Here is a 23246-nt window from a genome sequence, read left to right on the forward strand (position 1 = left end):
GATACTTTAAAATTCAGTTTTTTACCAAACTAAATATTCTGGTTTGTCAAAACCATGACCATCAAATAATGAAAAATTTGTATGTATTTCTGTGTCCTTGTTCGAATATTGTAAAATGACTTCCATCTCATGTCTGGTTTAAGGTAACTCAATAAATGCAGATGTTTGCATTTCCAATCAAGTTTTCAATTTTCAAAGGATGGGGATTTTCTTTGTTTTGCGAATTTTAGAAATGTGTCCTGCAGCTGGCACCATAAGGAAATACTATCTATCCTATTTCGTATACATCCGTTTTACCCTTTCTCGATTGTGTTTTCTGTCTTGTTTCTATTTATTGATTTTGTGTTCTCCAAAGAGACAAACATATCAATATCTCAGTTTCTATTGGCATGAAGCTTATAGCCAAAGTCACAATAATTTGGATTTCCATCTCGTGCAAAAGTCGAAAAAGATCCTCCCGAAAAACCCAATTTCTTGGAATGAGCATCTACCAACCGAACTGATATGAGTTTCTCAAATTTGCATGACTAACAACTGACTGGTGGTATATCCTTTTGTTATCCTTTTTTTTTTTGTTTGTTTTTGGTTTTTGTGCACAGGGAAACGGTTTACCATTCACTGACTCGGATGTCTCAATTTTCGAGGCGTTTGCTATTTTCTGCGGACTTGGTATCCATAACACGCAAATGTATGAGAATGCATGCAAATTGATGGCCAAGCAGAAAGTCGCCCTCGAATGCCTTTCGTATCATGCTACAGCTAGTCAGGATCAAACAAGCAAATTGGTTCAGGACACTGTGGCCAGTGCAGAAGCGTACAGCTTGTACAGTTTTAAATTTATCGGTGAGTATTCGATTTCATTGTTGTTGTCGATGTTGTGTGTTTGTTTGTGTGTGTGTTTGTGTTGGATAAAAAGGATTTTTGGGATTGTTCATTTAAATTACAGATTTTGAACTGAATGACGATGACACGTGTAAGGCGGTGCTGAGAATGTTCTTGCAGTGTAATTTGGTTCAACAGTTTCAGATTCCCTATGATGTGTGTATTATTTCCTTTTTTTTTTTAAATCACTCTTATTGTGAACCGTTTTTTTTTTTTTTAATTTAAATTTAAAGGTCCTTTGTCGATGGGTGCTAAGTGTTCGTAAGAATTACCGTCCTGTTAAGTATCACAATTGGCGACACGCCTTAAATGTGTCCCAAACCATGTTTGCCATGCTCAAAACTGGCAAAATGGAACGCTTTATGACTGATTTAGAGATATTAGGTTTATTGGTGGCATGTCTGTGTCATGATTTGGATCATCGTGGAACAAATAATGCATTTCAGACAAAAACCGAAAGTCCTTTGGCGATATTATATACAACTAGCACAATGGAACATCATCATTTTGATCAGTGTGTTATGATATTGAATTCTGAAGGAAATAATATTTTTCAGGTAAGTTTGGAAGTGTTCGCCGTAAAGGATGTTTAAAAAATGTCTTTTTTTTATAACTATTGCAGGCACTTTCACCGGACGATTATCGATCGGTTATGAAAACTGTTGAAAATGCTATTCTATCAACGGATTTGGCAATGTACTTCAAGAAACGAAACAGTTTTTTGGAATTAGTTGAGAATGGAGAATTCGACTGGCAGGGTGAAGAAAAAAAAGAACGTAAGTATAACAACTTTTATAGTCGCCAGTCGGACACGTGTGAATTTAAGTGCAAAAAAAAAAGAGTTTTTTGGATTGAAATAATTAGGTCTTATGTGGTTAGTAAATCCAAAAAAAGCATTTTTCACAAATTGAAATGAAATTGCAAAATTTACCATTTATAGGACTACTTGTAGTAAGAACAGTACCTATTGAAAAAAGTAATCGATTTTGACGAAACTGACAAAATTTGAAAAACAAATATCCTGGAAACCATTAGCCCGATACAAAAAATGATTTAAAAATATCAAAATATCGAACATTTTTCGAACTTAGTATTGTTACAAACAATTTTTGTCAAAAATAAGTCCTTAAGATTAATCATAAAAACTCAGGTGTTTGTTTTTGATTTTTCGCATTTTTGACAGTATTTTGTTCGAAGCTCATGTCTGGCTTTGGACATTCATTGGTACATTATCAGAATAAAAATCAGAACGAGGAAATTAACTCCGAAATAAATTTTCATTTGTCAAAAAAAATAAAGTCTTTTTGCTCTTTTCTTATCAAAGTGCAACAATTTCACCGAATTTCACTGGTGTTGGATTTTATTCAAAGTGTGTCACATTTTTTTTTCTTGAATCAAATCAAAATAGAAAAAAATAATAAAGAATCTCTATTTTTATAACAAATCTCAGTATAAAAATTAAGGTTTTGAAAATCTAACAATTTTTCTTGAGTTCAGAAATTTTTACCATGAATACTATTAATGATTTCCACACTTTTTTTAACATTCCTTTTTTGTATTGAAAATAAAAGTACGCATACGCCTGAGTGTCCTACAAAATAATAATGCATAAAGTGGGATGAATGAACACATATTATGGTCTTTCAATTTGGCACTAATTTGTTCCAATGTTGTCTTGGATTCGTTCCGAATCGTTTCAAAAATATTCAATAATACTCAAAAACTGGAGTCAAAGAGCCAAAACAACTTTTTTGACATTTTAAAAATTATTTTTTATGACAGCTTATTTTATTCTATTAAATATTTGAACTTTTACGACCATATTATTCACTGGTTTAAAAAATAAATCTGGGCCCTATTTCACCAACTACAAGTTAAAAGCACAAATTTGTAACTTGTAGATCACAAGTACAAATTTATACAATGAAATTCTGTTTCACAAAATACAAATAAGTAGTTCACAAATTTGTGATTATCCAAAAAAAAAATTACAACTAAATTTTGAAAACCACAAGTTGTCAAATAACTAATACTGTTATATCTTAGTAGTTTGATCACGGCGAACCCCACAGGCAGATAGTGTGAAGCAGTTACGTGGGATCAGTGTTGCCATTAAAATATTTTGAAAAATCTGCAGAAACTATGAAAAAAAATCTGCAATGAAGAAAATTGCGAACAGGTGTCAGCTAAAATTAATTTCGAGAATAATTTTTCTCGCTGAAATTGTTAAATTTGTATCAATAGCTTCTTCCCTGGAACCCTGGAAGTGTTTATAAATACCTAATTATATCGTTAGGCTTTTTCCTCTATAAAATCAAAATCGTACTGAGTTTTGTTACAATTTGAATTTAGAAAATGAAATCAAGAAGGAAAAATATAGAACGTTATGAACAAATTCCAGCTGATTTGAAAACTAAAGTTAATACCATTTTACTGGATTTTTTTGAAATGAAATCTATTTTTGTTATTGAAACGTTAAGTTTCAGTTGCAGATAAAATCTGCACTGCAGATTTATGGTTCTTAAAAGTCTGGGAATGTGTTGAAAATCTGCAAAATGCAGATAAATCTGCACTATTGGCAACACTGCGTGGGATAGTTATAATCCCCTCGACATCGAGATCATAACAGCGCCGAGAAAAAGGAAGAAGAAGATCTTAGTAGTTTGATCAAATAAGAAAATTTTTTAAATATATGTAAATATAAAATATGTATATTAAGATTTTTGTATTGCTGGATTATTTTTATATTTATTATTTTATAATGACATCCATGGATTTACAGAAGTTAAACAAAAGGTAAAATAATAATATTGTAAATAGTGAGGAAAATTAGTAAAATAATTTAAGGAATGAAGAACTACAAATATGAGAAATAAAAACAAGCCTCTTTGATCAAAAGACAACGAATTTTTACATTATGTACTTAAGAGGTAGGTTATAGCGATCAGGAAAATTTTTAAATAGATATTATGTGATGTTTTCATTCGATTTGAAACACAAATTCTATACCAATTTTTAAAGCATTATTTGTTTTCCATTACAAATTCAAAAAAAAAAAAAATATATTTATTACAAATAAAAAAAAAAAAATTGCATTAAAAAAATATTAAATGCAACTGAAAAAAATTGCATTTAAAAAAATATTGCAACTGAAAAATATTTGCCTTGAAAAAAATATTTAATTGCAAAAAAAAAATTTGCATTAAACAAAATGTAATTGCAACTGAAAAATATTTGCATTGAAAATAAAAATTTTATTGCAAAATAAAATATACTAAAAACAAATTTTATCGCAAATAAAAAAATTTCTCAATAGAAAAAACAATCAAGGCAAAATGTGTGTGCATTAAATATTTGTTCTTAATATTCGCCTACATTAGTTATTTCAACTACCTTTACTATTGAACCTTATCTAAGGCCAAAAAGTCAAAGCTGTAAGGGATTCGACGAATATTAAAAAAAAAAATATTTAATACACAATTTTTGCATTGATTTTTTTTTTTAATGCAGAAAATGTTTTATTTGTAATATAATTTTTTTTTTTTAATGCAAAATATATTTATTTGCAATAAAAATATTATTTTCAATGCAAATATTTTTCAGTTGCAATAACATTTTTTTTAAAGCAAATTTTTTTATTTGCAATAAATATTTTTTTTAATGCAAATATTTTTCAGTTGCCATAAAAATTTGTTTAATGCAATTTTTTTTTCATTATGAATTTTACTTGCAATAAATGATTTTTTTTTTATTTCAAATTCATTTTTACCCTGAATAATAATAACATGGCTCTTCTAAAAATAATAATAATGGCCTTCGGCCGGCGTAAGGCCATTTTAAACACTTTAATCACTCAAAATACGGTTTTTACAAAAAATTGTAGCAAAAATGACATACGTCTTGGCTCTTGTAGAAAATTTTGACAAATAAATAGAAACTTGTAACTTTTTTTTTTGGTGAAACAGAAACCCAATAAAAACTTGAAAGCTCACAAATTTGTTACTTGTAAAATACAAGTTTCGGTGAAACAGAAAATGGATTTTTTCACAAATTTAAAATTGTAGTGAAACCAAGTTTATCGATTTTTTCACAAATATTGTGAAAATTACTTGTAATTACAAATTTGTAAGTTGGTGAAATAGGGTACTGGATGTAAAATTGTCAAATGTCAAAAATAAATCCAAATCCAAAATAGTTATCCCGATTTTAACTAGAAAATAGTTAAAAAATAGTTGGATTTATTTTTGACATTTCAATTTCTTTACATCCAGATGCATTTTTTAAGCTAGTGAATAATATGGCCCGTAAAGTCAATATTTCGAAAGATTTAATTATTTTGAAATTTTTAGGTTTTTATTTTTTTGAGTTTTTGAAAAAATTATTAAAACACTGAAATTCATCAATACAAAGTATTTTTACCCAAGGACTTATTCAATTCGTTTGTATTTTTTTGTGTTTGTAACCTCATAACTTTGGACTAAGTGAACCAATTTTGAAAATTCTTTTTTTATTGGAAAGCTGGTGCCTGCAGTTTGGTCCTATTTCAATTTCGTCCAGTTGAACTATGAGAAAACCATAAAACCCAGTTTTTATCCATGGAATTCGGTTTTGTTTTTTTTTTTTTTGTTAAAAATGATTATTTGTGTTGAAGTTTTTAAATATACCTAGTTTCTAATGAAAAAAGATTTCGATGAAAAAATAATAATAAGTATATTTTTATCACAGTAAAAGCTCTCTTCAAATTATTTCCCAGAATCTAGTAACAAATACAGATTTAAAATCAATTCATCCATATGCCACGTGTGCTATAAACTTATTCTGTAAATGAAACCATTTCAAATAATATGATTCATGATATAAAAGTTTCTGTTGTGATGACGATGATGGCGCGGATGAAATGAATCAACAAACTTCAAATAAAAAAGGCTTAGTGACAAATGAAATTCATCAATCTCTCAATGGTCCTTGAAATAAATATGAATTTCCTAAAACAACTCAACCAGCTTAAAAAAAATTGATATGGTGCCAAAAACAGTACTTGGAACATTGGAGTTCCATTGAACAAAAAACAAAACTATATCCACCTATTTCTATCGAATTCCTGACATACAGTTTAGTTTTTTATATTTTATGCCTTTGGGAGTCAATTTATTTTTTCGGGTTTTTACTTTCCTTTTGCTAATCGAACTTTTTTTTTTTGTGTTGTTTTCTATCCTTTGTATAGTGTTATGTGGAATGATGATGACAGCCTGTGATGTGAGCGCTATTGCTAAGCCTTGGGAAGTGCAGCATAGAGTGGCAAAGCTGGTTGCAGATGAGTTTTTTGATCAAGGTGATTTGGAAAAATTGCAGTTGAATACGCAGCCTGTGGCAATGATGGACAGGTAAGAATTTGTTTTTGTTTTTTCTTGTATGTCATGATTTATGATGTTTTTTTTTGGCGATACAAATGGCTTATAGCAAGTTGATCACAAAGGAAAAAATCGAATTTGTCCAATATCTTGCAATTAAAATTGTTGTTCTTTGTGTGCGTCAATATTTTTTGCATTCACAAACACATAAAATTTGTTTTCTAATGCATTTAGAGAATATATTCAGTTTTCTACCATGTGTCAAAAACTTTTTTTATTAAGAAAAATTAGCTAGATATAAAAAAAAAAAATGTGGAAATTGACAAATTAACAAAAATGTTATTAGGTTGCGTTGACAAAATCACAAACTTTTTTTCGCGCAACTTTTTAATTGATTTTGCTACTAAATACGTTGCAATTTGTTTAACCTTATCGAATTGTGGTGCTAAAATAGCACGACTTAAACTCAAAGTTCTTGCGTTTTTGGGCACTTGAAATTTATTTAATAAACAACTCCAGAAAATTAATTCAATTAATTTAAGTGCTTAAAATATTCCAAAATAACGTTCGGCCCTGCAGATGATCTTGTTTGTTTACGGACCTTGTTCTATTTCGTCAGAAAAAATTGTTTGTAAACCTCATATTAGATAAAATATGTTTGCTCTAAATATTCGTTTATACATTTAAACGAAAATAAAAATAAAATAGAAAAATCTCATCCCGGTTTTCAAGGTCAAAAATTTTTTTAGAAAATGAGTAATGAAGAATTTAGTTTAGTTTTTATTTCGATTAAATGCTTACACATTAAGACTTAAATTATCTTATAGCAAGTGAAGCTTAAAAATTTGATTGAGTTGAGAAGAATATCAAATAAAAAGTGAATGTGAGATGGGAAAAATTGGGATGGGGAAAAAAACGCGATTTTAAACGTTCTTTCAAAAGTTTCTCTCTTTAAAATTCAACTATCGAACAAATTAACCTATACACTGACATACAACCTATACAACGTTGATTTAATGATGAAAAAACTAACATAAAATATATTTAAATTAAAATTCAAACAACTTAAGAAATTTTTTTATTTTTGTCATACTTCAGTTTTTGTAGCATTTTATCACTTTAATTTAGAACAGTGAGATAGCACAGTGGTAAAGCATTCGCCTAGTGACCCAAGAAGAGTTGTAGGTTCGATCCTCAGCGGCTGCCAATTTTTTCTTTTTTTTTAATAAATTGATGCTTTTTTTCAAAGTTGAAACAACTTTGATTTAAAAATGTTTTATAACGGCAAACGACTTTAAACTTACGATGTTCTACTTTGATTATAAAATTTTCGTCTTCAACGCAAAATCATTCCGAAAAATTGTTGAATCAACGTGGTTTTCGTTGATTTAAAAGTTGTTTTTTCCCTCAGTGTATAGGGGAAGTGGGGGCAAGACGGTTTTTGTACTATGTTGAATGAAAAAATTTTAAATTGGTAGGATTTTTAATATAAAGTAAATGGCTTCTGGTAAGATCGATTATGTCTGTAAGTATGAGCAAGTTTGGTTGAAATTCTGAAAAGTTATAGTAAATTTTGTGATTTTTCATCAAATCGTCATGTTTTATGTGAAAAGAAATTTGTACTTTTTTAAATGAAATATTAAAAAGTCTTAACTTTTCCTTTTTTTGTAATAAATGTTGGGAACCAATGAAAATAAAGCATATGTTTGTGATTATTGCAAAAAGATTCCAAATTTTAAGACAGAAACGGTTTTATTATCAACTGAAGTTGATAGGGCGGTCTTGCCCCCATGTGGGGGCAAGACGGTTTTTTTTTTTAGATGTTTTTTCAAAACGTATTATCTTTTGTTCAGCAATTTAAATTTTTTTTTAATAATGAGATTTCCTACAAAAACATTAAAGTTAATAAATAAACACTTTATTTTAATTAAAAGACGTTTTTTATTGGTTTTTACGACGGTTAAACACTAAAGGGGCGGTCTTTCCCCACTTCCCTTATTATGAAAGTTGCAAATAATTAAAAGATCTTAAACTTTTTGATCATTTTTTTTCACATAATCTAAAAAATATAATGAGAAAAAGGTCAAAAACAATTTTTTTTTTCGTTTGTGTTTTTGTTTTTACTTATATCTTAAAATAACATTTTTTGATTTGATGGCAAAAATTGTCACATTACTAATACCTGTAATAATCTTTGTTGTTTGCCAAACAAAAGCCTTTATAGTGAAAATAATTAATAAGAATAAAATAATGAATGTAAGCCTACAAACCTAATCAAATGAAAATAACAAATAGAAAAAAAGAATTTTTTTTATTTTTCAATTTTCTCAAAAACTAGGAAGCGTTCAAACATGTGGACGTCAGTATTTGATAAGGAATCAATTGTGACACTTTATTTTATCAGCCATTTTTTGTATTGTAATCCACAATCTTGACAAAAATAGTATTTAATGTGTTTTTTTAAACTTTTTTTTCCAATTTTTTACTTTTAAATCGATTATTTCAAAAACAATTGATTGAAATAACTACACTTTAAAATTAGAATAAAGTGTACAGTTCTAGCTTTTGAAAAAAGTATCATTCATAACTGTAAGTGTTGCCACTGTTTTTTAATATTTTTTTTTATTATTTAAAGTCATTTTTTAGAAAATTGCCATTCCCGCCTAAACGGAGCCAGATAGACCACCCCTCCTATAGTAAAAAATGATTGTATTTAACTCCTCTACAAAATACCGTTATCAAATCTCGGCGCCCAAGATATAGTACCCTCCCCCATTTTTCCTTCACTTGTTTTGGTACGATCTTTTTTAAAAATTATTTTTCTTTTATCAATTTAAGAAGAATTGAGCAAAATAAAAGCACTGTTTTTATAGTAAATTTGATGAGGAATACGATAAAAATAATTTTAACCGTTATAAAAAAGAGTAAAACATAGTTTTAAGGCTTTTTTCCCAGCATTTATCAGTAATTTCGACTTCTAACGATTGGTAATTAGTCAAAAATATTTTTTTTTGAAAAAAGAAAAATTGATGTAAGTAGATCTATTGAAACTCAATACTTTTTAATCAAACAGTTTTTCGATTAAAAAATTATTTAAGCTATAAAAAAAATAAAAACTAAAAGAGCTTATTTTTTTTTATAAAAGGGGTGCGCGCAACCCCTAAACATCATCGAAAAATTCTGAAAAAATTATGGTAGCATTATTTTGTGTCGAGAAAACAAGTTATCGGTAGAGCAAATCAAAATAATGAAAAATAATTTTTTTGGTCCACCCTAGTATATATGCTTCTCCAATTTAAATAACTTTCTTATCACAAATAAAAATATTAAAATCCTATATTTTAAACAAATACCCCGTTATTTATAAACTTTGTATAACTTTATACAACTGTTTAAGTTTGGAAAATGTGATTATTATTTTTACTAAATAAAGCATATATCCAACAATTTGAAAAAAGTTGTGTAGTGTATAAGTAGACAAAAATCTAATAAATACGACTGATAATTTACTATTGTGTTTATCACAAATTAAATCATCGATATCATGATATAATTTTTTCTAAAGAAATATTTATTCTATAAAACAAAAATATCAATTTTTGAACCTCAGGAACAAAGATAGTACACATCAAAAATTAAAACATGTTTAACTCAATTCAATAATTTATATGTTATTGGTTTTTTTTTTTAAATATTATACACTTTGTCTTTTGCTAAGATATAAAAATAAATTATTTGATCAAAACACTCATGATAAAAGTTCAGGTCCGGATTTTATTCTGACAAAACTTTAAAACAAGCATCCTCCTACTCCTTTTTATTTTCCAGCTTTGTATTCCTCCGAAAGACGTAATTTCGCACAAATTTTATCATTAATTTGATGATCATTTTTCCTAATTTCCATGTCAAATATAAAATACCCATCAAAAACAATATAACATCAATACTATGCTCCTGTAAGACATTTAAATCTTTCAAAGGACTCTGCATATGAGGAGCACCTTTATGTCTGATAACATATTCTATCCAATAGACCGCAGTTTGTTGGGCAGTTAATGGTCGATCTTTGTAGAGTTTTGAAAATTTCTCCACAGCCTTTCTATACTTGTCATTTTCCATAACTTCATTGACAGCATTTTGGAACATTTCCTTCGTCATTGTTTCGTGATCTAAAACAAAACCATGTCCTTTTTCTGACATTATCTTTGCATTTCCATGTTGATCGTCCATAATAGGCAATGCAACCATTGGAACTTGATGATACTCTGCTTCGGTTACACCACCTTTGCCTGCATGAGTTATAAATAGTTTGACGTTCTTGTGAGGTAATATGTCATCTTGTGGCAACCATGTTTTGAATAGGATATTTGATGCATTTCCTGGATGTTGGATTTCATCAAGCTTCCAAATTACATTGTATTTGAGAGAACTTAAGACTTCAAATATCATTTTGATAGTTGTTTCTTTTACGTGAAGACCACAAGCATTTGAGCCAAGACTGAAATATATGACTCCTTGTGGTGAGTTGTCCAGAAATTCTTGAATATCCTTTGAAAAATAGAAGAAAATTAATAAAATTTATTTGAAAGTTTGTTAAAAAAAATGTAAGAACCTTTGGCAATGGATCTGGTTCTTCTTTAATTTGAATTCCTCCAATTTCTATAAGACTCGGTACTAAAGGTCTTATGGGAAGTTCACTAAAATGATGATTGTAAAGTATAAGAGAGACATTTTTCGACATCTCCTTATATGATGGATACTTAGGACTTGGATAGTATTTGCTACAAATAAATATAAATAAAAGTTTGAATTTTAACATTTGGGCATTTACTTACTCATATAAAGCTTCCAAAACACAATTTGAAAGTTGAGAAACCATTGCTTCAAATATATAAATTATATAATTCAACACTCTATTAAAAAAGTTCATTGCATTTGGAGTAATGAACGGAGAAAATGGAACAACTGCCGGAAGATTGGGATTACCAATCAATCGAGAAATATGTCCAAATGGTTGCATCATCCAGATAAGGACTGTGGGACATTTGAAATCAGCAGCTTCTCCCAAATTAGCTTCATTATATTGATAGCCCAATAACATTAGATCAAAATGATTATTTTCTTTTTTAAAACTTATGAAATCCGGATCTGAAGGATAGTTTGAATATTTATCGACCATTCCTTTGACAGCTTGATACCACTTAGCTGGCTTGAGATAAAAAGGTGCACGGTTGATATTGTCAATCATTGTAAATGTTTCATTTTGTGTATGCTGTAAAGTTTTAAGATAGATAAGGCGATAACCTGGGTTAGGATCATTTAATTTCATTGAAGTTATCACGGTTACGTTGTGGCCTTGTTTAACTAGTGCCCGCACTACGCCCATGTGCACAATTACATGCGATGGGCTATGAGTGAGAAAAATTCCGAGTATATTTGAAGAAATGACGTAACTCATGCATTGCATTAGAAACACACCAATAAGTACAACTTTTTGAGACTTCATTTTTAGCTACACTACAGATTGCTACCGACTGGGGTCGTGCGTTTAGATCGGTAAAAGCTGCGAGCACAACTAAACTCATGAGTAGCTGATATTATGAATGAAAAGATATGAACGCTAGACATTGGCCTACGATTAGATTAGATACATACATATGTACATAAACTAAATGAAATGGTTGGTGGCCGCGGCCGGTGTGTGAACGCGTAGGGGCTTTTGGATTGATTATGATGAATATTATCATGTTGAAGTGTGACGTATGTTAGATATTTACATTTTTGATTGACAAATTTATTTTAAATTGCAGATTAAATGATAAGATAGTAAAATCTGCTCATTTAAGAGTGAAAAGCTGATTACGACTCACATAGGGGTATTCAACTCCAAAACCCGCTCATATAACTTTTTTGCAAAATGTGGAGTTGAGAAGTGATTTTTTGTTTGGCTACTCTTAAATACCCACGGAATAATGTCCCGTTTTTTTTTTTTTGTTTTTATGCATGCATTTAGCCACAGCATCAGTTGAAAGTCATTGATTGTAATCCTTTAATGTGGTTCAGTTATTTTGTGTGAAAAATAACATCGGCAATTATTATTTTTTTTTTGTTTCTATTGTTTTACATAAAATTTTTGTTTTGGAAGTTTCCGTTGCAGGTGTGTACTTTATTTAAATATATTTGTTGTACTTGAAGCTTTAATTTATTGTTAAATTAATTTATTTTATAGTAGAGTAACTAAAGCAAATTATTAGGGAACCCGGCCGAACAGCTCTGATTTTGACGATTTTTTTTTCAAACGTAGGTAATTAAAAATACTTTAAAGTCTATAGATTAAAAATTGCCGGTGTTGCCGTATTGTTTTTTAAAATTAAAATTAATTTTTTTTTAACAAAACCATTTTTTTTGCTAAAATTTCATAAAACAAATGATAGCAAAAGATTCTCTAGGTAATTTAAGGAAAATATATTAAAGGCAGTAAGGGACAATCTTCCATCGTTTAAGCGATAAATGCAATTTTCTAACATTCTGACCTCAAACACAAAAAATATATTTTGAAAACAACGGCAACACCTACAATATTTTAAAATACATTTTTAAAAAGCCAGAAGCTCATTCTTATCTCTTAAATTTAAATCCACTAAATTTAATCAAGACTTTTTGAAAAAATGGTCCTCAAACTCAGAATTAAAAAAAAAAAAAATGTTATTAGAAAAATTTAAAATTACTTTAACAAATTTGGTGACTTTTCTTATATATTATAATTAACACGGCTAAAAATTTTATAAATAGAGTTTTGGATAATAGTGACTCTTCTTTTATTCAAAAAAACATAAAAATTATCTCAGAAACACTTTCGGCAAATTCATTTCCAATACAAATTACTAAATCTTTGATTGCAAATTATAATAATGGAAGAACAACACCTGGAAATGTTGATGGTGGTCAACAAAGAATATATAGAAGTTCTATATATGTTCCACAACTTTCGGAAAGACTAACAAATGCTCCAATAAGAGATAAGGAAAGGATAAAAATAGCTTTCAAATCTTCCAATACACTAAAAACAAATGTGTTTACCAAACTAAAAGACGAAACTAAAAAAGAAGACAAATCGGACGTGGTATACCAGATTACTTGTTTAGGTGGAAATAATACTTGTTCAAAAGTTTATATTGGAACATCGAAACAAAAACTAAAAAACAGGATATCCGGACACAAATCAGATGTGAGAACCGGTAACTCACAAAAAACGGCGCTAGCTATGCATTGTTTAGAGGAAGACCACAGACCAGATTTTGATAATGTAAAAATCTTACAACAAGAAAATCATTATTCTAAACGTATGCTATTAGAAATGCTGCACATTCAAAAGAACGAAAATGTTGTCAACAGAAGATCGGACTGCGATGGTCTTAGTATTATATATAGTCATTTAGCTAAAAGTTAAATTACCTTACTTATGTATTTTTTACTACTAAATTTTGAGTTTGTTTTCATTTTAAATATTTTGCTTATTTTGTAAAAATCATAAATAATTTTGTTTTCATCAAATATTGTTTATATTTTGTAAGTTTTCCAACTTTGTAATTTATAAATATTTTATTAATTATTTAAAATATTTTTATTTAAAGGCCTGATGAAGGGGATAACCATCCCTGAAACGTTGCGCCAAAAAATATAATATATAAAAATTGAATAAAATTGACTTTAAGCCCACAATAAAAGAATTTATTTAAATTTAAAATTACTTTTTTCCAAACTTTTTCTAATAAAATATGAATTTATTTAAAAAAAGTGTTTGGCCATAAATATTATCAGTTGAATTTCGAAGCAAAAAAGGTAAAATATATCACACTTTTGAAAAAAAAAATGAAAAATTACTTCAATTTCAATGGTTTTTTTTATTAAAACTGAATTTTGGCATTGAAATAATTAATTTTCTCAAAGACTGTGGTAAATAAGAACTTTTAATTTTTGCTATTTAACTTTCAACAGTAAGGGTTATTAAATGAATAAAAAATAATTTTATGTTTAGATGTTGAACTTTAAAAAAAAAATAAGTTACATTTTTTTTCAAAACTTTTATTAAAAAAAGTTCTTCGAAAATGAAATACTTTTTAATTTTTTTTCATAAACCGTAATACATATTGACATTTCCTTTTATAATTTGAAATCATAATAAATGCGGCCAAAAAAAATTTGAAAATAAATGCATTTTATATTACGACCAAGTTTAAAAAACGACATGTTAAAATTTTTTCAATAATTTTTTTTTTTCAAAAATTTGAGTTCAATTACCATTTTTTCAAAAGCCGTTCATTCAATTAACTTAATTTTAATTTTACATATATGACTAAGCTTCTAGCATTTAAAAAATGTATATTTGAATATTGTAGGTGTTGCCGTTGTGTTCAAATATTTGTTTTTTTGTGCTTGAAGTCAATTAATAAGAAAATTGCATCTATCGCTTGAACTATGGAAGATTGTCCCTCATTCCCATATATTTTTTTTTCCTTGAATTTCCTAGACAATCTTTTGGCATCAATTAATTTATGAAATTTAAGAAAAGTTTTTGAAAAAAATTTGTTTTTGTTCACAAAAATCTTGAATTAAATTTAAAAAATCAAAACGGCAACACCGGCAATTTTTAATCTATAGACTTTAAAGTATTTTTAATAACCGACGTTTGAAAAAAAAAGATCATCAAAATCTAAGCTGTTCGGCCGGGTTCCCTAATATTGCCAATTTTTGAGCTTTAGTTACTCCACTATTAAATGTAATTAAAAAGACAGTTATTTTTTTAATGTCTGCTTTTTCAATGGACCTTTTGTTATATCATTCGGTGTTATTCGGTAACATTTTTGGTATCATATTAAAAAAAGCAAAAACAAAAAAAAACACGTCTGCCCGTTTTTGCCCGTCTAGCTTTTATCGTCTTTTATGTGAACCTGGTTTTGTGAAAACTATGGACTGTTTTAATTTAAAAAAAAAAAAATGTTTTTGACGAATTGATATTTTATTATCAATTAAACAAATATAACCGTGACATTTTAACTATCAAATATTTATTGATACCTATTGAAAAATATCAGAATTCACTATTTTTTTTTTTTCAGTGTATCCAAATTTTTTTGTATACCTAAATTCATTAGAAAAAAGCTCTATTACTGTTAATTAGTGGTTTTAGTCAAGTACAATTTCATTAAGCACAAAAAATTCTCATGAGCGGTTTTAAAGGCTAATTTTTTCAATAGTCAGATAAACCTCAGTTAGAGCTTATTCCTAGGACATTTATTCTTCTGATAATCTAACTGACGATTAAAAAATCAGGGCTAAAATGACAAAACAATTACAAAAATTCAAATTAACAATTGTTCACTATGGCGTATGCGTACTTTTTTTAATTTAATTTGTATTAATTTTAAACGTAAAAACTTACATGGTATAAAACAACCGTGAAGCATTCAAAGGTGGCAATCCTATGTTTCAATGACCCGGCGGACTTCGTTCCACCTTTTCTAGTATTTATTTCCAATTTTTTACTCTTTAGTGTGTGAGCCTTTTTCAATAAAAACACATATAACAACAAATCTAATACATACATAAAATTCTTGTGCCTTCTTATGAAACTCGTCCAAAACGGCTGAGCCAATTTTTATGATATGAAAAATCGGCAGACGCCTTTTTTCCATACCCTTAAATAGTGAGGTCGGTGCGACCAAAACATTTTTTTTATTAAAATGATTTTTTTGAAATTTTATGTCTTTGGTATTAGACCGCGAACCCACAGCAAATTTTGGGAGTGCAAGTATAACCAAAATGTGAGTATGCAGTTTTAAAGCCTTATGCGTATAACTAATTTAAAAGTCTAGCAGCTTTAAATCGCTCACTGTTATGTTTTTTTGGGGGTTCAATAATGTGAGTAGGCTAAATTAACACAAATTCATATTCTGAATATGTATTAAGACTGGGGTCGAACTACGGCATACGTTCATTAACGTTTTGACTATTGCTCTCTCTATTTAATCAGAAGAAAATGATAGAGACATAAAACGTCAATACGTATGCGATATCCTGTCAAGGCATAGGGTTGCCAAGCCTTAAAGTTTATTTTTGCGTATTTTTGAATACGTGACCCTGCTTATATGCCAAGCCTAAGAGTTCTAAAAAAATAATACATATGTCATAGGAAATTTAATTTCAAAATTTTCATTTTCAGGATTTTTTAAAATTTGAAGCTTGAGTAGGATAAACAAAGGTGAATTTAGAAAAAGGGCAAAAATCTATTTTCTAAGCAAAACGTGATAGAAATAAAATTTAAATTGGTATCGATAGAAATTATAAATATATGAAAGCCACACATACAAATAAATAATGTAAAAAGTCTACAACTTGAGATATAGTCTTTTTAAAGTCATGGCACTCAAATTCAATATTTGAGAAATAATTCACCAAAAATCAGAATAAAAGATTTTTTAAATAAGTTTTATTTGATAAGTTAGAAAAAATTTTAGTTTTTAGAAATTTTACATTTTAGAAGGGGAAACTGAGGTAAATTTAGAAAAAGGTAAAAAAGCTATTTCCATAACAAAAAGTGGTAGAAAAAAGATTGATACTGTAATCGATAGATATTGTTAAATTATATAAGTCACACATACAAACCAAAAATGTAAAAAAATCTGCTACTCGAGATATTCACGTTTAAAAGTCAAAACCGTGAAATTCAATGTTTGAGAAATAATTCACCAAAAATCAGCACGAAAGGTATTTGGAATAATGTTTATGTTTATTAGAGAGCAAACACAAAATAACTTGACACGTATCTGCCAAATTTTTGATTTGACTTAGTTTTTGGCTCCTGTGTATTTTAGTTGAATTACAGATTTTTATAATTCAATTTAATATTTCGGTGATTTAAATTTGATCTCCTACTATTAGGAAACCAAGCATAAGTAAAATATAGAATTCCAAAAATGTTTACAATATTTTAATAATACCTACTTAATTTAAAAAAAATACAGTATTTTAAAAACAATGTAGAGTTTCGAACCTGCTGTAAGATTTTCACCGAAATTAAAATAAAATTGTTACACCTAAAGTCTTTATTGTGTCTGTCTTTTACTAAAATCTTCATTTTCCAAGTAATGTAAATTCATTTAAATCCTGAAATACCAGTTTCATCTACACTTGCATATAAGTCAAAGCTGAAAAATTATACTATTCTTTTCTGTTCTCACTTAATAGGACATAAATAACATTTTTCTTTCCTTTTTTTCTTCTTTTTCTTTCAATTTTCCACAGAGAACGCAAGGACGAATTACCAAAAATGCAAGTTGGCTTTATTGATATCATTTGTCTGCCATTATACCGTGTATTGTGTGATGCCTTTCCATGGATAACACCATTGTACGAAGGGACAATGGAAAATCGACGTAATTGGCAGGATCTGGCGGAAAAAGTCGAAATGGGTTTGACATGGATCGACCATGATACTATCGATAAGCCCGTTGAAGAATTTGCAGGTAAGAAAGAAAAACCAAACAAAAAAAGAAAGAGGTATTATTCTTCTCTTTTTTTTTGTAACTACATTTTTAAGTGTCAGATGCAGGCGACGATGCAGTTAAGCAATTTTTTTGGTAGAATTTTTTAACATGTAATAAAACACATTGGGGTATTTTGATATAAAAGTTAACAAAATTTTAATAACTTCGAAAATGTTTAACGTCTTTGGTAGAAAAAAAGAGATATGAGACAATTTTCTCCACCAAAATTACCAAGCTGTAAATAATCCCCCTGACAGTTTAATTTTTTTCCACTTTTATGTGTCAGTATATCACGTCAAATACCCCAATGTGAAACACGCGTTGAAGACAAATTACCTTCCCTTTTTTATGTAAAAATCAATTTCACTTAACTCAATGCCATCGTCCTTCTTTTTTTTTGTTCCTTTTTACAGCTTGCAAGGAAGAGGAAATAAAGGATATTGAATTCACAGTTACAACGCTAAACTGTCAACATGCCAGCGGTGGTGAATCAAATGACACATCAACACCTGAACACCGTGGATCGCGATTTAGCAGCATGAAAAAGACCGGAGCACTTGGCAAAGTGGTTCGTTCCAAGCTTAGCAAGACCTTGTACAATAGCATGGATGGAGCAAAGCCAAAAACACCCCTAAAACCACTCTTGGATATTCAACCAACTGACATAACGTCGTCTAAGGACTCTAAACTGTCATCTCATGATTCAACAAATGCAGACAAGAGTCCCACAAGTCCACAATCATCAAACCAAATGCCTGACAAGTCAAAGAAGCGCTCAAAGCTGTGTGCGCTTTTGTGACGAAAACCGTCCAATTAGAATTTAAAACACCCATCTTCAGGTAACGCAACATAGTATGCGCCCTGGAGTTGGGCTTTTTTATTGTGAAAAACAAAAATTCTAATTGGTTTAAATTTTTATCACAAAACAAACAAAAAAGCAGAAATGCGATGTTGTATGTGTACAGGAGCAAATTTGTAGACTCGTGTAAAAGTAGATAAAGAGGTTTCCTCAAGCAACAGGTAGGTTTACTGTAACACGCCGCGCTCTGCCGCCGGATTATTATCTTTTTGTAATAGTTTAATTCTTTCGTGTTGACTTGACTTGACTTCATCGTATAGTCATGATCTTCGCTGCCTTCATCGTTATCGGCGTTATTATTTAGTCCTTGAAGAAGGTTAGTGATTGTTTTCACTGTTAGCTTCTTTGTTTCAAGTTTACGAAACTTGTTAACCCAAAAAGTTGCTTTTTCCGTCCTTTCTCAGTCAGTGTTTACCTCTGGAAATAATAATCTTTTAGCTTTTCGTGGTTAAGACTGCTGGGGGTATATACATGTATCGCATGAACCAGTACCTGTTGAAACACAAAATCTACGCTAGAGGGGTTATCATACAGAAAGTTTTGGTTTTTTTTTTTTTTTTTGTTGAAAACAATTTTTTTTTCGCTATTTTTGTTTTTGTTAATTAAATGAGATTACAAATTTGAGTTGTGTGTTTCTTAATATGAGCAACACATGCTGTGTTCTGATAATAACAAAAAAAAAAAAGGAATGTGTGTGGTGTATTTGAATTAACATGGTTTAATATTGATTAAATTAACCTTTTTGTTACAAAAAAATAAATTAATTTATGTATTTTTGAGGAAGAAAAAATTATATTGTGAGAAATCTAGGATAGAGGTTTTTTTTTGGTTTAAGGAATTTACGAAAGAATGTTGAACTACGCGCCGCAGGTGTTTTTGCACGTATACATGAATGAATGTTTTTTTGATAAAAGCTTCATTTTTTGTTAAATTTTCTTTGAAGGTAAAGATGAAAGGTTAGGTACAATTTTGTTTTAATTTCTCACAAAGCAAGGCCTTATAAAGGTGAAATTTTTACCTAGATATAGTACCTTGCCTATGTTAAACCAGGGTTGTAAAAATATCAATTTTTAAAAAAATGCATTTGAAATTAAAAAAAAATATTTATTGCAAATAAAAAAATATGCATTGAAAAAAAAAATCATTGCAACTAAAAAATATTTGCATTAACAAAAAATGTATTGCTGTTATATTTTGCATTAAAAAAAGTTTACTGTAAATGAAAAAAAAAATTGCATTGAAAATAAAATCATTATTGCAAATAAAATAATTTTGCATTGAAAAAAAAAATTGCATTTTAAAAAATTTGCTGCATTGAAAAAAAATATTCAAAAAATATTCAAAATAAATAGTAATTAATGTGTACATAAAATTTTTTTTTAATACCTACTCATCGAATTTCTTACAAATTTTACTTTTTGACCTAATATTATCATCAATATTATAGCTGAAAAAGTATTTGTATGGTCAAATTGACAAAATTGTAAGAAATTCGACGAATATAAAAAAAAAAATATTTAATGCACAAATTTTGAATTGAATTTTTTCTTTCAATGTAAAATTATTTTATTTGCCATAAACTGCAAATATTTTTCAGTTGCAATACAAATTTTTTTTAATGCAAATATTTTTCAGTTGCAATTAATTTTTTTTAATGCAATTTTTTTTTGCAATAAATATTTTTTTTTTTTTAATTTGTAATGTAGAGTATTAAAAATAAAATGATTTTTAACAACCCTGTATTCAACCACCAAATTTTAAACTCTGAATTCAATTTTTCAAATGAGAAAATACAAACTCTCTTACGAAATACGAAATCGAAAAAGTCTTCTTTGGAAAACATATACTGAACATTACAAAATATTGTAGTGAATATTATAGACTATTTAATTAAGTATTTTGACGTTACGTTAAGTTATGTAACGTTACAGTAAGTTACGTTAATTTACGCAAATTTTTAATTGTAATGCCGTCTGCACTGAAGAGTCAGCGGAGGACATTCATAATTTCAGATTTACAGATTAACATTCATGGCCTAATTAATTGATTGATTGCATTGTGACACCTCCAAGATTTCATGGCATGTAAAATTAAAAGCTCAAATTTACTTCTTATTATCGATTTTAAACGGCGAATTTTTTACCAATGAATGAAAGCAGAGTAAAAATAAAAAAAAATAATTTTTCATGGTTAGGGGGACGATTTGTATCGCCTTTTACCCTATATCTTTATACCCAATAACTTAAATTGTGAATGATGGAAGTCATAATATTTACGGTACTATGAATTGTCAGTTTAAAAGTTTTTTTTTTTTAATAAAAAAAAAATGTTACACATACACCACAGTGACCGTTTATGTTTAATCTTAAACAAAATGTTAAAACAAGTTTCATGGTTGGTCAAAAACTTTAAACTTATATCGAAAATTTCCTGAATATTTCTGTGCGAAAAAAAAATTATAAATTTCTTTAATAATTAATTAAAATAGATTTTGTGAAAGTTCTGTCTGTAAAATAGTTAATTTATATTTATATATTTAATCATTTAAGTTACATTTTAAAAATGGAGAAAAAAGAAACTATGCCAGAGGTAAATTACTTTCAATCGTAACTAGGTGTTATTTCCAAAAACAGAAACTTAACTTCTGTGTACCCAAAAATATCTTAAAAATACATAATTTCGTTTTTTCTAACTGTCATTATACAAAACCAAAAAAATACCAGCACTTGACGCATACCCATTTTATGTGGTAGCTTATTTGTACATTAAAAACCGACTATTTAATACTAAACTTAATATTACTAAAACAATAAAATCTAAAATCAGAAACTAAAATATCAAAAAATGCGAGCACAAAAACTTAAATCAAAAGCAATTATATAGTAAAAACACAAAAACAGAGGAAATTTCTACGTTCAGAAGCAAACATTAAAAAAAAAAAAACAAATAAATTTCTATTGAATGTAGCAACATTTTCGTTATTCTTTATGTAAATGTCAAAATATGTGATCTATTTAAGGTCAACCATGGATTTCTGTCATAGATTTCTTAAGAAAAATACTTACACAAAAAAAAAAAAATTCAACACTAAAAAGCTAACCTATACACAAACAAATAAAAAAAAACACACACTATTTATACTTAAACTATATATCTTACATAAGTGATAAGCTTTGCATTTTACAATTCAAAACACTAAGTCAAAAATTAATTAAAAATTTGTAAATTAATCTAAAAAAAAGAATATATTTTTAGTGCTATAACAACTTTTACTATAGAGAAAATCAAAAAAGAAAAAAAAATGTGCTTATTTTAGTCTCTAAGCTACTATTTATAACTTCAATAAAAATCGATACTATTTTAAATGAAAAAATATTATATTTTAGTTGACTAAAATTTATGTGAAAAAAATTTAAAAAAAAAAACTATTATTTAAGAATTAATATTAATGTTATTAATCTTTATACGAAATTCTGTGAGACATATATTTTCAAATATAAAAAAAATCTATAGCAATAAAAGAATAAATAAAATACACATTTTCACGTTTTTGAAACAAAAAAAAAAATTTTTAAAGTAATAAAATTAATGTAGAATAAACCTTACTTATGTAGTAACTGTTTACTTAAACTAAAATCTATAGTGCAATTTACTAACTAAGCTTTTGAGAAAAAATTTATAAAAAATCTTGATTTTTTTTTTTTTTTTGTATATTTAGCTACCTATATCTTAAAAAAATCTCAAAACAGATTTATAAATATTAGAAATATAATAAAAAAAAAAAACATAAACTCAACAATGTACTTGTGATTGTTAATAAATAATTCCTTCTCTGTTAAGTTGTGAATTTATTGAAATTACATGTAAGAAATTAAATTAGATAAATGTTAAAATTATAAAAAACAAACAATGTAAAATAAAAAAAAATCAATATTTGTGCATGTCAATTTATTTCGAATAAAAATAAAACAAGAGAAAATGTTTGCAAACTGTAAAAAAGCGTTAATAATTCTTATTCGTCGTCTAAAAAAGTTGTTCAATTAATAAGATCTCTTTAGTTTAGCTTTTATAGGAATTGTAATGGTTTTTTTTTATTATAGTTATATCATGACTTATGCTCAATTGAGGCCATATTTATAGTGAATTACAAAACAATTTTACAAGAGATGGCGCTGTAGTCGAATTTCATTGAATCGAATAGCAAGGTACTGCCCAGCCAATTTCTGAAGCAATTTTGCCATTATAGTGGAGTAACTAAACCTCAAAAATTTGCAATATTAGGGAACCCGGCCGAACAGCTTAGTTTTTGATGATCTTTTTTTTTCAAACGTCGGTTATTCAAAATACTTTAAATTCTATAGATTAAAAATTTCCGGTGTTGCCGTTTTGATTTTTTTTTTTTTAATTTAATTGAAGATTTTTGTGAACAAAAAATTTTTTTCAAAAATTTTTCTTAAATTTCATAAATTAATTGATGCCAAAAGATTGTCTAGGAAATTCAAGGAAAAAAAATATATGGGCGTGAGAGACAATCTTTTATCGTTCAAGCGATAGATGCAATTTTCTTATTAATTGATTTCAAACACAAAAAAAAAATATTTGAACACA

The 23246-nt window shown here is 27.9% G+C and overlaps 2 protein-coding genes across 2 annotated transcripts in view; one reads left to right on the plus strand and one right to left on the minus strand.

Moving 5' to 3' along the window:
- The window catches only part of LOC129913467 (cGMP-specific 3',5'-cyclic phosphodiesterase), a 184674-nt gene extending 164968 nt beyond the window's left edge, over positions 1 to 19706 (plus strand). Inside the window, exons 8-14 of the mRNA XM_055992160.1 lie at positions 600 to 843; positions 947 to 1038; positions 1116 to 1439; positions 1505 to 1658; positions 6107 to 6266; positions 17538 to 17758; positions 18193 to 19706. Of these exons, the coding sequence (XP_055848135.1) occupies positions 600 to 843; positions 947 to 1038; positions 1116 to 1439; positions 1505 to 1658; positions 6107 to 6266; positions 17538 to 17758; positions 18193 to 18578 (1581 nt within the window). The 3' untranslated portion in view covers positions 18579 to 19706. The remainder of the gene's footprint in view (positions 1 to 599; positions 844 to 946; positions 1039 to 1115; positions 1440 to 1504; positions 1659 to 6106; positions 6267 to 17537; positions 17759 to 18192) is intronic.
- LOC129913472 (UDP-glycosyltransferase UGT5-like) lies at positions 9988 to 11834 on the minus strand. The gene is made up of 3 exons (XM_055992169.1): positions 11069 to 11834; positions 10846 to 11014; positions 9988 to 10781 (listed from the first exon to the last, which is right to left on the minus strand). The coding sequence occupies exons 1-3, from the start codon at positions 11737 to 11739 to the stop codon at positions 10041 to 10043; spliced, it is 1581 nt and encodes a 526-aa protein (XP_055848144.1). The 5' UTR covers positions 11740 to 11834; the 3' UTR covers positions 9988 to 10040.
- Positions 19707 to 23246: the final 3540 nt, after the last annotated feature.

The sequence above is a fragment of the Episyrphus balteatus genome, chromosome 3, assembly GCF_945859705.1.
Source record: "Episyrphus balteatus chromosome 3, idEpiBalt1.1, whole genome shotgun sequence".
NCBI lineage: Eukaryota > Metazoa > Arthropoda > Insecta > Diptera > Syrphidae > Episyrphus > Episyrphus balteatus.

Coding starts and splice junctions, on each gene's coding strand:
- LOC129913472 (XM_055992169.1), bottom strand. CDS start 11,739: ATGAAGTCTCAAAAAGTTGTACTTATTGGTGTGTTTCTAATGCAATGC. Junction 11,015..11,068: donor GTTTTGGAAGCTTTATATGA/GTAAGTAAATGC, acceptor ATTTATTTGTAG/CAAATACTATCCAAGTCCTA. Junction 10,782..10,845: donor AACCAGATCCATTGCCAAAG/GTTCTTACATTT, acceptor TATTTTTCAAAG/GATATTCAAGAATTTCTGGA.